A 16,015-nucleotide genomic window follows, 5' to 3' on the forward strand; every position below is an offset into this window, starting at 1 on the left:
GGTCTTTAATGTTTGATGCCATCTTTCTAATGCTTACTGCAGTTCTGGATGGTATGCAGTGGATCTGAATTGTTTTATTCCTAAGCTATCCATAACTTCCTTGAATAATTTTGATGTAAAACTTGACACTTGATCTGATTGTATATCTCCATGGGTAGTCTGTATCCAGTGAAATCCTTTTAGCTGTGATTTTGCATAATGGAATGGCCTCTGGAAATCTAAACTAAACACATGACTTACTGTCAACAAATACTGATTCCCACTTTTTGTTTTAGTATGGGTCCTATAACAATCAATTTAGACCCTTGTAAAAGCTTCCTCAAATGCAGGAATGAGTATTAAAGATGCTAGTTTTATTACTGTGAGGTTTTCCAGTTACCAGATGTATATAACATGTCTGGCAAAATTCAACTATATCCTCATGCAGTCCAGGCTGGTAAAAGTGTTTTTGTATTTGGGTTTGAGATTTTCTGACCCCCAAATGACCTCCTACTGGTAATTTATGTGCTACCTGCAACACCACCTTTTTAAAACCCACTGGTAACAGAACTCAAATTTCTGCCCATTTCTCATCTGCCTAACATGTGGTGGCCTCCATTTCCTCAAAGAGATAATTTTTAAGATAGTAACATTTGGGAATAAACTCATTCTTCTTCATGATGTTTGATACAATTGCTTCAGTTTTTCATCTTTTTGTTGTAACTCAGTTAATTTCTCTGAACCAAAAATATCCTCTTTGTCCTCCACCTGTTCTTGTTTTGTCTCCACCATTTGATCATGCATGGTTTCTGATAATTCAATTTCAACTTCCTTATCTGTATTCTTCGATTTCTCCACTTGTTTCAACTACTGGCTTTGTGACACAGTCATGAAAAATCCCAGGATATGCTTCTATAACAGGCAGAAGTGGGCACTGCAGATGCTGGAGATCAGAATCAAGATTAAAATGGTGCTGGAAAAAGCACAGCAGATCAGGCAGCAGCCGAGCAACAGGAAAATTGATGTTTCAGGCAAAAGCCCGAAAAATATCGATTTTCCTGCTCCTCGGATGCTGCCTGACCTGCTGTGCTTTTCCAGTACCACTCTAACCATACTTCTGTAATACCTCAGTTGCTTGATTTTCCACTGGCTTTTCACCACAGTAGACAGCACTCCTATCTGTGATCAGCTGTATTGCTACCAAGGACAAATTGTATTACTGGAACAGAGTGTTCTTTCAGTAGGCCTACCACCACTTCTCTACTTTTCACTGGACACACCAACCTCACTCTACGTAAGGAAACACTTCTCGTCTCACCATGAATTCCACAAACCAGCACTTTTTCTGGCAATTTTCCTTCTGAATTACATACCTCCTTATCTCACAAAGATTTACATGATCTTGTATCTCTTAATACTGTCAGTTCACTTCCTGCCACTCCTGGCCTATTGAGTAAACTTTAGCTTCGCAAATAAAACGATTTAAGATCTTGCATTTCCTTCTCAACCAACCTCCGAACAGGTTATACACTCTGGGCTAACTTCTTGGCTTCCACTTTTCAACCACTCCAACGAAATTCACTGGCTTACCCTGTTTTCCTACATTTATCTTCCAGATGGTGTTTCTAAACCTCTATCACTGACTGCATGTGGCCTACTTGATTGCAGTGAAAACACCAGAGTCTTTTAATCTCTTTCCCCTTCATGGGTTTCCTTTTTACCCTATGGTAGGCTATCTTCAATGAGATCAACTTTTCCCTTACCACCTCAGGATTTCCCTTTGCCACAATTTCTATCCCTCAAGAACTGAAATTGATGTCAGAAGCTAAACTTTTATTTATGAACTAACTCAATCAGCCATTTCAGCTGATAATCTTGCAGTTTTAACTCTCTGCTCTTCCACATACGTTTCACTACCTTGGGAAGTGAATTTTTGAACTCCTGAAATAATACTCTAACAGCATCATACGTTTGATTAATTTTTAATATCCTTATCCACCTAAAGTTACTTTCAAACTCAATGTATGTTTGACCAGAGACCCCCCCCACTTTGGATTCCTGAAATGTTGTCTGTGGGTTTCTGGCGCAAGCTTTTATGCACTTAAAAGATGGCTTTCTTCACCTCCTCATACACCCCAGATACCTCCTCTGATAGTGATGCAAATACCTCACTAACTCTACCTACTAACTTTGTGTGAACCAATGAAACTTACATGGTTACTGGCCACTTCACTTGTTTAGCCACTTTCTCTCAAATGAGATGAAAAAGACCTCACACATCCTTCATCAAATTTAGACAATGCTTGCTTATATTTAAACAGATCACCACTAGGCCTTTTACTGCAATAGGTTTGCTCATCCTCACTACCCCCCTCTCTAAGCCTACTTCTACCTTCACCTCCATCCTTTTATGCCAACTCTCTTGTCTAATTGCCAACTTCTGAAGTTCAAACTCTCTTCTCTTTCTCCTCTCTCCTTTTCTTTTTGTTCTGCCAGAGTGATTCTCCCCTTTTCTTTTTCTTCTGCTTTTAACTGTAATTCAAACTGCTTGCCCCCTTTCATGTTCAAACTGTTTCGTCTGCAATTGAATTCTAGCCATTTCCAAAGATTCCAAGGTGTTTCCAACAAATTTAAATACCAAGCTATTGCCATAATTACTTCTTTTCTCACAGACGAAGGCAACCCCAACTCCAGGTTGTCTAACAATTCCTATAGCTTTGCATTACTCACTTTTTGCAAAACTCCCAAAGTCACTTCCTCCACCCCTAGAAATTTCTTAGCGACTGACAGAGCCATTACTACATGAAGCACCATTTGAACCAACCGAATTCAACACCCAAAACAAAAGACATTAACATCTAGCACTCACCACCTCGGAGTCCAACAATCCTAAACCCAGACTGGAATCATAGAATTATTCCGACAAGAGGCTCCCATCTGATGTGAACCAGGCCAAACTCGCTCAAAATAATTTAAGGTATCTTAGACCCTAACCTTTTTTTACTTTAAAGGCAGATGTGAAGTGGGTGTTCAAAGTATGAAGCAAAACAGAACACTCTCATTGAAACACAAGCGAAAGACAGTGGAATTTGAACAACCTTTTCACCAAGTTAAGGAATCCTTCACTGCAGCTTGCAACATTTCTGGACTCCATGTCTTGTGACTGCTACAGCTAAAAAAAAAATCTAGAATAAAACTTGAACTGGGAGAACTAGCCACTTCGCTTCCATTGTTTCGGCTCTACACACCTCTGCTTTTATGATTGCTCTTCAAAAATAACCTTTTTAAAGTGACAGCATTGTCACAAGATGCAATGAAGTGACAGACGATGACTAAATGAAGTATTTGACAGAGATGCTTGGTACCCAATTTCTCAGTGTCCTGTGCAGAGGTTACCTTACAATGCTAAGTCATACTCATAGCAGCATGAAGCAGAGAGGAGTCAGTAGTAACCTGGCAAAGCACATGAGATTATGCATCTTGGGATATGGAGCCAGGATCACAAGCCAATTTTGGGCACTGACCTCAACAACCACCTAGCTTGCCTAGAGCTGGCTTCTTGTTACCAACTTTTGGGAAAAAAGAACTTACTTTCACTCCTGTACAGCATTCATAAGAACCTCAAGGGAGACAATGCTCAAGTTTGGTCCTACCTTTTAAACCTGATCTATAACATATCCAATGATGGGTGGAGGTGATGAGTAGAGGGTGAGTGATGCTCTAGAGTTGCAGGGAGTGAACTGCTGTCAGTGTGTTTTTTAAGTACAGTGCCCAAATGAGAGAGCCTGGGAGGTCTGGAGGGCTTTAGAAATTCCTGTATATAGTTATCAAACCTTTCCACTTGATAAAGTTATCAAATTGCATTTCTTTCTTTAAAGAGTTCTTTTCATCTCAGAAGCTGACCACTCATGAGTTCAGGTCAACTCCATCATGGACATGATTAATTCATTAAACAAGGGCTTCTCCTTTTCTGTCAATATTTACCAGGAAAAATCAGTCTTCTGCATCTCCTATTCTTCAGCTTGCAGTTTTCATGACTAATAGTGGAGTCTGTACAGTGAGAGGTCCCAGGGTGTATGGGAAACTAGCCTTATTAACTGTGCCTTTGGGTGTGTCACAATCTAACTGGCCTCCACCTTCGAAGCCATTGTCCAATGAGCTTGATAAGATCTTCAGTTCTTTTCATTACTGCCAGACTTAATGCACATTAGAATGAGTGATAGCCCCATACAACTGAAAAGGTTGATTGTCTCAGTTTTGCATGACTGCTGAGTTCAGATCCCATAACTCTACTCCTGATGTGCACAACTGGCTACTTGGAGGCATCAGTAAGAGCTGGAGGTTTGAGAGACAATGGCTCCCCCTGACCACATCATCCTTTTGACATGGGTGTGCAGTTTTGCAGAGAATTAAAAGGATACTATGGCACTGGACTTAAAACAAAACACTTGTATACCTAAATTGGCAACAACAGCTGGGAAAGTTTCCCCTTTAAAGAGCCATTCTTTTATTACCATGAAGCAGCAAGCTTCTTATTCAACGTGTATCTGGCAAATTTAAGTCTTTCTTGCTATACCTTCCTCTTACTTTCCTAAAGGTCATTGTAGCTTCAAATAAAATGTGATGCTGCTATTTGTGCGTATAAATTAGTCTTTCCTATTTATTTTGCCAAGTTAAGCCCTTATGTTCTGTAAATCTTGTGCTTCTAATTTAGAGTACTGCTTATACTCATGTAAAAATCAAATTTTTTAGACTTGTAAGGTTAAATTTATTGGATCGATTATTACACAGATACTACTATTGAGGTACTGAAATTCAGGCTACAGTCCAAAACCCCATATCCATTAGCAAAAGCCCAATTGATCTCTAAACGAAAAACAAAAACAAAATGAATTATGGTAATTACAGATAAAGCCAACAGAAACAAAAATGAATTTGTAAGCTCTCATTTATACATACAAGTAGTGAAGTAGAAATATAATGCAGCTTTAAATCACAATTACATGATATCTTAAATATGTAAAACACAAAAAAATCATTCAAATCCTGCAAAATCACATTGTTCAACATCTTCAGCACCAAATAAAGTTTCATGATCATCAGGATGAATGATATCACCGCACGGATCCTCTTCATCTTTGCTGTCCATAGTTAACGGTAGTACATCATCAGCTTCTTCTTCTTCTTCTTCATCTATGTCATCTCATAGATAATAGTCCTCTGTACTGTCCAATGCATTCAAAATTCCATATTTGAAAATGGAGTCAGCTTTTATTTCCTACTATGAATCAACAATCCATTCACATACCTGTGGCAGTATTGGAGTTTACATACTGCCTCCTTTTGTGTATATTTTATTTTCTCCATCACGCATCCAGTTATTTCACTTCATTCTCATTAAATGGCTTATTGATACTAACATCTACTAGTTGCAAGACAGCTAAGTCTGCCGGGAATTACAGCTACGTCAGTGTTATGTGATTGGATGTTATCAACAACATTCTTCACTGGATGTGATCGACACTGGTCCTTGGCGAGCAAACTCTTCCTTGTGTAGTCCATCAGGTCATAAATTCCAAACTTCCTTTATCAATTTTCTACATCCACCTTCATCCATCCAGCCTTGTGGATGCATATAGATGACAATTCCTTTTGGAAATTTGTCCTTTGCCAAAGTTTTTTTTTTAAAAGCAGCCACCTGCTTTAAACTTAGTGCCATCTGCCATACGAGAACAAACTAAAATAAACCTACTTTTCTCATGGCCAGTGGTTTTCACAAATACTGTTTTTTCTCCTTTTTGGTTGACAATTCAATTCTGCAGTATGCAGAGAGTAATAGGCATTCCATCCAGGTTTCTAATGCACGTTAACTTGTAGCCTACCTTCTGCTGATTTCTGATTACAAACTGGTGAAACTGTAAGATCTTGTCTTCTAGGTCAGCAGGTAGCTTTGTGCAATCATAGTTCTCTGTCATGCCTTCTCAGGAACCTTGTGCACCATCCAGCACTTCCCTTAAAATCAGAAATTCCATTCCTTTTCTTTAGTTCTGTGCACAGATTCAGATGGCTTCATGGCTAACACGTTTTCCATTTTGACGATTTAAGTACCCACTCAAACTTTTTTCTCCAGTTGTGGACACTTGCTAGGTTTACCTCTGTTGGCTCATCTTTGTTTTAGTATTGTTTGAAGTTGGTTTGGTATCTTTTTCTAGTCTCCGGTTTCTCCGAAACACAAAATTCTCTTGCTGCTACATAGTTACTTGTCTTCTCTGCAACTTCAAAAACTTTCAGTTTAAACGCTGCTGTATTTATTTTGTTTATTCTGGGGGCATTTCTACACAAAATGGCGAAATTTCAAAACCTCAAATAGGTATGTGACTATTCCACGAGATTAGTTGTCACCAGACTGACCTGATGTTCTTAAACTTACTCGCCAAGTTGGTGTGAATTGTACATCAAATCACAATAGCACAAAAAAAAAATTCATTTCCTCATAGTAACATTTGTGTATAGGATACCTTGACTCACAAATGTTGATCTTTTGTTATCTGTGAAGAACTAGGGTCGACTTTTACATGAGATATGGAAAATTCCAGATTTTTTGGCCAAAACTAGGGGGTCAACTTTTACAGGAGATTGACTTTTACTCATGTATACACGGTAGTTAGTTAATTAGCTTTCTCTAAGAATTTACAATCTGCAAAACCTTCAGCCAAATTATAATACACATCATTGCTTTAAATCCCTTTAGTAAAAAAACACTCTTTTGCCATCACTATTTTACAGTGTAATGGGCCTCATTTAGAGCAATGTAATCGGAGATGTGCAACTGTCAAATCACAAAGCAGAACTAAAACTACTTTAATTGTGCTTGTGGATGTCTCCACATGGTAATGCACTGCATCTATCCATTTAAACATTGTACAGCTATTATTTATCTATGCGTCAATAACAGCTCAAATCCCCAAGCCTTAGCTACACTGCTTAAAATCTATTAAATTTAGCCAAAATATATATCTGAATTATTAATTATATCTCCAATTCTTCACCCACTGCCAAATCCATAATCATAATTAATTTTGACATCCTTTTACATTCAGTTCATTTTATTCCATTGTTCTTCCGACAGTTAAATTCAATTGATTTTCTGTTGCTTAAAAAAAAATATTTCTTTTGAACAAAATTCACTAGATCTAGCTATTGTTAGCAACACTTTCAAATTTCAACAAAGTGCAAAGTGTCTTAAGAAAAATAAATCTCAAGGCACAATGCTGGTGTTAACAATAGGTTCTGTTCAATGAATAGTTTGTATTTCACAAGCACGTTCCCAAAGATGCAACACACTATAGTATATGTGGTGCTCTCAGGATAACCTGAATGGTACAATAACCTTCCTTCTCCAAGGGAATCAACAGAACAGAATGTGTAGCTGGATTAATTCATGCCCTTTCTCAGCTATATAAAACATAATTTTTATTATCAAGAAAAGGAAACTAAAGGAAATCTGATGAGGTCTTAACTGGATTTGAGGGGCTTTAGGCTAAATATTGCATACACTCGCTCCAAGTGGCAGCACCCAGTGTTAAGTTCCGCATTGTTGGAAACCTACATACATCATTTTAAGTGCTTCCAGTACAACAAAATTTTCTACAATTTATATCTCGGCAAAATATTGAAAAAATAACTAATAACACTGTGAACCACATCCATATATTTACTGATATAAAAAGATCTGGATTCATCATTTATGCCAGTTTTTTTTCTTGTCAATAATAGCTCCTTCTACCTTTAAGAATTTTATTTCTCTATTGGAGCAGGATGCAGAGGTAACAGAGTCAGAGTCTTGGAGATATACAGCGCAGAAACAGACCGTTTGATTCAATTCCTCCGTGCCGACCAGATATCCTATATAAATCTAGTCCCATTTGCCAGCACCTGGCCCAATCGCCTCCATTTTCTCTGGCAGCTCATTCCATATACACACTACCCTTTGTGTAATAAAGTCACCCCTTAGGTCTCTTCTATATTTTTCCCATCTCACCCTAACTCATGCCCTATAGTTCAGGACCCCACCCAGGGAAAAGACTTTGGCTATTCACCTTATCCATGCCCCTCATGATTTATATAAAACATCGAAGATGTCACCATTTATTTCCCCACATTCTATCTTCCACGTCTTTCTCCACAATAAACACTGATGCAAAATACTCATTTAGTATCTCCCTGATCTCCTGCGGCTCCACACAAAGGCCGCCTTGCTGATCTGAGGGGTCCTTGTTACCCTTTTGTGTTTAATGTATTTATAAAATTCCTTTGGATTCTCCTCAAACCTATTGCCAAATCTATCTCATGTCCCCCTTTTGCTCTCCTGATTTTTCTTGTTAGTATACTCTTACTGTCTTTATACCCTACGGATTCACGCAATGTTTGTTGCCTATACCTGACACATGGTTTCTTCGTTTCTTAACCAAACCTCAAGTTCTCTAGTCATCCAGCATTTCCTACACCTACCAGCCTTGCCTTTCACCCTAACAAAGACATACTGTCTCTGGACTCTTGTTTTCACATTTTCAAAGGCTATTTTCCAGCCAGTTATACTTTCGTACATGTTTTTGTCAACATGCTCCACTCACTTTCATATTCCTTACTTTCATACAGTTTGAGTATTCTATCACAGAAAGAGGCCCTTCAGCTCAACCAGCCCATGCCAGTCATTAAGTACTCTTATCCCACTTCTCGCTTCAATGCTTCATTTAATAAAAGGCTAGTATCCTATATGTCTTCCTAACAAACTTTGAATCCCATTTTTTAGGATTAAACTCCATCTGCCAATATTCTGCCCATTCAACCAGCTCATCTATATATAGTTTTCCTCCTCACTATTTACTAAGACCACATCTTTGTGTGTCATCTGTGAGCCAACTAATCAAGCCTCCTACATCTGTGATGAGATTGTTAATCTACATTACAAACAGCAAGATACTCCATACCGAACCCTGCAAACACTATTGGACACAAGGTTCCAGTCACAAAAACAAACTTGAACCAGCACGGTCTCCTGCCACTAAGCCAAACTATCCTGGACCCCATGGGCTCTTAGCTTTTCCCATGTGACACTATGTCAGGAATCTGAATGAAGTCTATGTGGACTACATGAATTACATTACCCTCATCTACATAGCTAGTCATTTCCATGAAAAAGAGAAATCAAATTTGCAGACATGATTTCACCAACAAAGCCATGGTATTCTTGATTAATCATCGCCTCTCCAATTAGTGATTAATTCTGCCCCTCAGAATATTTTCCAAAAGTTTCCATATATGTGATAATAGACTCACACTCAGCCTACAGTTCCCTGGTTTATCCGTACCACCCTTCTTGAATAAGGTGCCAAGTACCACATTAGCTGCCCCCTGCTTTTGCCTCCACCTATCCTGTGTTCAGGCAGGACTTAAAAATTAATGTCAGGATTGTTCCACTCTCCTCCCTCACCTCTCACAGCAGGCTGAAATGCATCTTATCTGGGCCTATGGGCTTATCCACCTTTAGGATAGCTGAAACCCCCATTAATGCCTCCTCCCTCTCAATGCTAACTCGTTCACATATAGCAAAGACGCCCTCTTTGATTTCTATATCTACATCAGACTTCTCTATAGTGATGCAAAGTACTCATTCAAAATCTCGTTCAAATTCTGGCTCCACACAGATTGTCACTTTCATCCCTAGTAGGCCTTTATTTTACCATGATTAGCTTCCAAATATACTTATAAAACAACTTTGGATTTCCCTTTATTTTACCCATTTTTAAAGAAAAAACATGCTCTGTTTTTGGTCTCCTATTTTAAGTAATCCTTTGCAGTTTCCATTGCATTGACATCTATTATAGTAATCTCTCTTTTACCCCATCCCTCATCTAATCCTGTACATTTCTTGACATCTAAGATTCCCTGGCTTGTTGACTCATTCCCACATATGCCCATTCCTATCAGCTCCATAAACACAATTTCTTTTTGAAGAACTCCCCCGTTCTCATGTAGGCCTTCCTACAAGTAACTGTTTCTAGTCTTCTTTGGCCATGTGCTCCCATCACAGAAAAAAAATCATTCCGCAAATTCAGAAAGTTTGCTTCATGTCCATCTTTGTCTTTTCCATAACTCAGCAGAATTTAACAGGATTACCGTCACTGTCACCAAAATTTTCCCTCGCTAACAACTAAAAATTAGGTTCAGCACCACCCTGTCTCTAGTCGGTTTTCCTATAGCCTTGCCTAAAAGGCTCTGCTGGATATTTTAAGAATTCTGTACCCTCCTAGTCTTTCATAATTTCTATCTCAGTTAATTTTGGGAATGTTCAAATTCCCTAATCCCTTATTATTTTTACACCTCAAATTTGGCAATATCTCTCCCTATTTGCTGTCTGTAGTGCAGTCCCAACAATGAATATCCACTTTTTAAGTTTATCCATGTTGCCCCAATATCATCCCTCCTTCACTTAGGAGGTGACTCCTCGATCATTGCGACACCACCTCCTCCTTTACACACCTTTCTCAAACCCACCTGAAGACTCCATACTCCTCTCCCTCTTATTAACTCCCACACTCTGCTTTAGGATTTGTAATCCTAGAGATTTGAAGATTAAGCTCCAGACTACTGTTTGCAATCAGTGCAGGAGATTAAAAAAAAGAGGAATTTAAATAAAAATGGAGTACTGTTCTCAGTATGTTTGAATGCCCAATGATTAGTTACATAATTTTTACAGATGAGAAAGAAGGATGATAACAGAGTAGGGTGGCTGAAAGCAATAAGTCATATGAAGAAACCTCAAGGGACCCAACCAGAATAATAATATTTCTACTTTACTCACTAGAGCTGGCTCCATCTTGCTAATAGACCCTGGAGATAGACTATAATTTTTAAAGTCTAGATTAGAGTGGTGCTGGAAAAGCACAGCAGGTCAGGCAACATCCAAGGAGGCAGGAAAATCGATGTTTCGGGCAAAAGTCCTTCATCAGGAATAGAGGCAGGGTGCCTGCAGAGTGGAGAGATAAATGAGAGGGGGTGGGGATGGGGAGAAAGTAGCATAGAGTACAATAGGTGAGTGGGGGTGGAGATGGAGATGATAGGTCAGAGAGGAGGATGGAGTGGATAGATGGGAAGGAAGATAGGTAAAAACAATGACTGCAGATGCTGGAAACCAGATTCTGGATCAGTGGTGCTGGAAGAGCACAGCAGTTCAGGCAGCATCAGAGGAGCAGTAACATCGACGTTTTGGGCAAAAGCCCTTCATCAGGAATAAAGACAGAGAGCCTGAAGCGTGGAGAGATAAGCTAGAGGAGGGTCGGGGTGGGGAGAAAGTAGCATAGAGTAAGAGCTTCAGGGCAGAGGAAATGACCTGGGAGTTGCAGTGGGAGAGGGACTCCCTGAGATTCTTGTAGAGAGAGGAGGAAAACTTCTTCAAGGCAGGCATTCTTGCAAGAGGATTCGCAGTAGGGTTAAAATCAACTAGGTAAAAACAATGACTGCAGATGCTGGAAACCAGATTCTGGATTAGTGGTGCTGGAAGAGCACAGCAGTTCAGGCAGCATCCAAGGAGCTTCGAAATCGACGTTTAGGGCAAGGAAGATAGGCAGACAGGACAAATCATGAGGGCGGTGCTGAGCTGGAAGCTGGAGCTGGGGTGAGGTGGGGGAAGGGGAAAATGAGGTAACTGGTGAAATCCACATTGATGCCATGGGGTTGAAGTGTTCTGAGGCAGAAGATAAGGAGTTCTTCCTGCAGGCGTCGGGTGGTGAGAGAGCAGCGGTGGAGGCGGCCCAGGACCTGCATGTCCTCGGCAGAGCGGGAGGGGGGAGTTGAAATGTTGGGCCACAGGGCAGTGGGGTTGATTAGTGATGATGTCCTGGAGATGTTCCCTAAAGCGGTCTGTTAGGAGGCATCCAGTCTCCCCAATGTAGAGGAGACCGCATCGGGAGCAATGGATACAATAAATGACATTGGTGGATGTGCAGGTAAAACTTTAATGGATGTGGAAGGCTCCTTCGGGGTCTTGAATGGAGGTGAGGGAGGAGGTGTGGGTGCAGATTTTGCAATTCCTGTGGTGGCAGGGGAGGGTGCCAGGAAGGGAGGGTGGGTTGTTGGGGGGCGCGAACCTGACCTGGTAGTCATGGAGGGAATGGTCTTTGGGGAAAGTGGAAGTGGGTGGGGAGGGAAATATATTCCTGGTGGTGGGGTCCATTTAGAGGTGACGGAGGTATAAATTTTTAAACAATATTTACATTTTATTTTAAAATTGAGCCATTTTGAATGGGCAGAATACTTCTTGCAAAGTAATGATAATCTGTAAAGCATCACTTGAGAGACTGCTGGAAGTAACGCATCAGCATTCAGAGGGGAACTCAATAAATACTTTAAGGAGAAAAATTTGCAGGGCTATGAGGAAAAGGCAACTAAGCAGGACTTACTGATAGTTTTTTCAGTACCTAGTACCAGTAGTATGGGCTGAAGGGTTGTATCATTCTATGATTCTACAACAGCTTACTGCATTTGGGTAATTAATAATGGAGGCTAAAGACATGGCAGACAAATTGAACAGATATTTTGTGTTGGTCTTCACGAGGAGATACATGTACCATCCCAGAAATAGCTTAAAATAGGAATTGAAAGAATGGGAGGAACTCAAGAAAATACAATTAGCGAATATATTATCTATCAAGGGTGTTCCAAAACCTATTGATATGCCTTTGAAGGTGTTATGATTTATTGTGATGGGAATCGAATAAAAAAAAGAGTAGGAAGGTTATGTTTCAGTTACAGGTAGCTCGCCTGTGACGCTGGAGTTGCATTCCAGCAAATTTTCGCTTAATAGAAAAATGCTCAATATAAATAATGGGGCCTAAGTGGAGTTAGGGGCAGACTAGCAAAGAATATCACTCACCATCGCTCAAAAATTACCCAAAAGTCTAACGCAAAGTATAGCGCAGCCTGAACGAAGGTTGAAGTCATATTTATTAATGAAACAAAAGTAAACTTAATACAGTACATTAAAAAAAACGTAAGAAAGTTGCTCTCCATACTGTACCTCTCACAGAAAGCTGTTCTCTTGGAAGCTGACATTGCGCATGCGCAGGATGATGCGGAGACTTCAGTGCTGACATCAGTGCATGGGCAGAGCAGCACAAAGACAGGCACCAACGTTGTGCATATGCAGAATGGCGTGCACAGTGGCGCACGTGCAGAATGGCACAAAGATTTTGGCGCATGCACAGAACGAAGCACGTGAACCGATCCCACTGGAATCGCACCATTGCTAACGGAGGCAAGCATTCTTGAAAATACTGTTCCCTAATTTTTCACATTATACCAAATCGTGCCACCAAAACACGCGCTATCCCAGAACTACCTGTATACAGGGCATTGGTGAGCCCACATCTGGAGCAATGTGTACAGTACCAGTTACCATCCGACCATAAGACAGGGGAGTGGAAGGAAGGCCATTCAGCCCATCGAGTTGACTCTGCCATTCAATCATGGCTGTTGGGCATTTCAACACCACTTAACCGCACTCTCCCCGTAGCCCTTAATTCCTTGCAAGATTAAGAATTTATCAATCTCTGTCTTGAAGACATTTAACGTCCCTGCCTCCACTGCACTCCGTGGCAATGAATTCCACAAGCCCAACACTCTCTGGCTGAAGAAATGTCACTTCATTTCCATTTTAAGTTAACCCCCTCTAATTCCAAGTCTGTGCCCATGGGTCCTAGTATCCCTGCCTGAAGGAAGCAACTTCCCAGCATCCACCCTTTCTAAGCCATGCATTATCTTGTAAGTTTCTATTAGATTTCCCCTCAACCTTCTAAACTCTAATGGATACAATCCCAGGATCCTCAGCCATTCATCATATGTTAAACCTACCATTCCAGGGATCATCCTTACAGAAGGATGTTAATCTGTTAGTAGCTGTTCCGAGAAGATTTACTGGGTTAACACCTGAAACGAGCAGACTGCGTGATAACGAAAGGCTAGACAAGCAAGGCCTGTACCCTCTGAAGTTTAGAAGAGTCAGAGGCAACTTAATTGAAACATAAAAATTTCTGAGGGTGCTTGATGGATGGATGTGGAAAGCATGTTCCCTCTTGTGGAAGAGTCTAAAGTAAGGAATCAGTTTAAAAACAATGGTGCACCTATTTAAACAGAGATGAGGAAACATTTCTTTTCCTCTGAAGTTTGAATGCCTTTGGAATTCCTTTCTTCAAAAGGCAGTGGATGCAGAACCTTTAATTATTTTAATGCAGTGGTAGATAGTTAATGAGTTTTGAGAAGATTTGTAGCTCAGGTGGAGATTCTGGATATAGGTTTGGAAGGTTCATTTTCAGACGTTTCATCACCTTCAGTGAGCCTCCGAATGAAGCACTGCTGGTGTTTCCTGCTTTCTAATTATGTTTGGGTTTCCTTGGGTTGGTGATGTCATTTCCTGTTGTGACATCATTTCCTATGCAAACGACATGGTCCTCTTTCACTAGTAACCTTACATACAGATCAGGAAGGACACCTTTTGGACCGGGACAACACATCCATCCTAGGACAAGCCAAACTGAGATATGCACAAGAATTCCTAGAAGCATGGCATTCCAAGTGGAACTCTATCAACAAATACATTGACTTGGATTCCATTTACCACCCCCTGAGAAAAAGGACAGGAAATTACATCACCAACACAAGGAAAACCAAACATATAAATAGAAAGCAGGAAACACTGGCAGTGCTTCGTCCGGAGGCTCACTGAAGAGGTTTCCTCGTATGATGACGAAATGTCTGAAAATTAACCTTCCAGCTCAGCAAGCAAACCTACATCCAGAGTGGTAGATAGTTTCTTGGTTACCAAGTAGATGAAAAATAAATTAGGGATATGCAGGACCATACAATTGACATTAAAATCAGGCCAGCCATAACGTTATTAAATGGTGGAAAAGCTCAAAAAGACTGAGACGCCCACTCTTGTTCATGTATTTCCTGGCTCAGCATCTTTTAGAATGGGAAATAATTCATTTTGCTTAGTGATCTCAGTACCAACAAGACTTAGGTCAATCCCACGAGACTCTCGGCATTCACGTTTATTTTTAAAACAATGAAATCAATCCATAGCCCAAAAGAGGTTCATGAAATGAATTTAGTAAGCTGAGGAACTGTTAATTTCATCTGATAAGATTAAATACATTTCCCATGTCTCACTTTACCTTGGCAACACAATTGAAGGAAGGCAAAGATGAACAAAAGAAAAAAAAAAGCTGGTCAGTGCATTGAGTACTGATTTATTGTGCCCTTCAAAACTGAAGCAGAGATTGATTTTTGATTAGGGCAGAGATCACATCATACAAAGGGTATGATGACCATGTTTTTCTCAGCTGCTTTTAAAACTCACCTGAAGGAGTTGAGGAATTGTCCACAATTGTTTCTTTAGTAGTTTGGGGTTTTCCCTTTTGTCTCTAAAGACGTTACCAGATGCAAGGGGCTAGAAAGGGACTGGATGGTTCGTTATGATGCTCTCGCTTTGGAGAAGCGAGATTCACATGCTCACTTTACCACCCAGTCAATTCCATTTATTCACACAGTTCCACAAATAGGGTTTAGAATATCTTTGAAATGAATTATAACCTTGTTACTCCTTTATGAACAGAAAAAAATTGCAGTCTCCATGTTTGGTGCACAACCACAAATGAGATTAGAGCAAGCTAGACAGTGCAAAAAGACTGTTCATGTTGCCAATTTTTCTTCATTATGCCATTATCATTGATACACTAATCTCATGCTAAAACATACCTGTAACTACAGCAAACTAAAACATTGCATCAGCTCCCGCCCTACTTTTTAAAGCACATTTATCAATTGCTCCACTTGGAGATAAGTCAATCTCACCTGTTGCTTTCCCAGTCTTCACTCTCCTTGTCTTTCTCTGCTGCAGAAACATGGGGCACAGAGCCTGGATGTTTCTTCACAATTCGCATACCACCTGCTTTGACTGAAGACACAGCAGACAAAT

The 16,015-nt window shown here is 40.1% G+C and overlaps 1 protein-coding gene across 1 annotated transcript in view; it reads right to left on the reverse strand.

The window, feature by feature from the left end:
* dap (death-associated protein) overlaps positions 1-16,015 on the reverse strand; it is an 89,991-nt gene that overhangs the window by 63,842 nt on the left and 10,134 nt on the right. The window contains exon 2 of the mRNA XM_043719236.2: positions 15,892-15,994. Within this exon, the coding sequence (XP_043575171.1) occupies positions 15,892-15,994 (103 nt within the window). The remainder of the gene's footprint in view (positions 1-15,891; positions 15,995-16,015) is intronic.

The sequence above is a fragment of the Chiloscyllium plagiosum genome, unplaced genomic scaffold, assembly GCF_037043375.1.
Source record: "Chiloscyllium plagiosum isolate Xiang-an unplaced genomic scaffold, Cpla_swu_hap1 HiC_scaffold_34, whole genome shotgun sequence".
Taxonomy (NCBI): Eukaryota; Metazoa; Chordata; class Chondrichthyes; order Orectolobiformes; family Hemiscylliidae; genus Chiloscyllium; species Chiloscyllium plagiosum.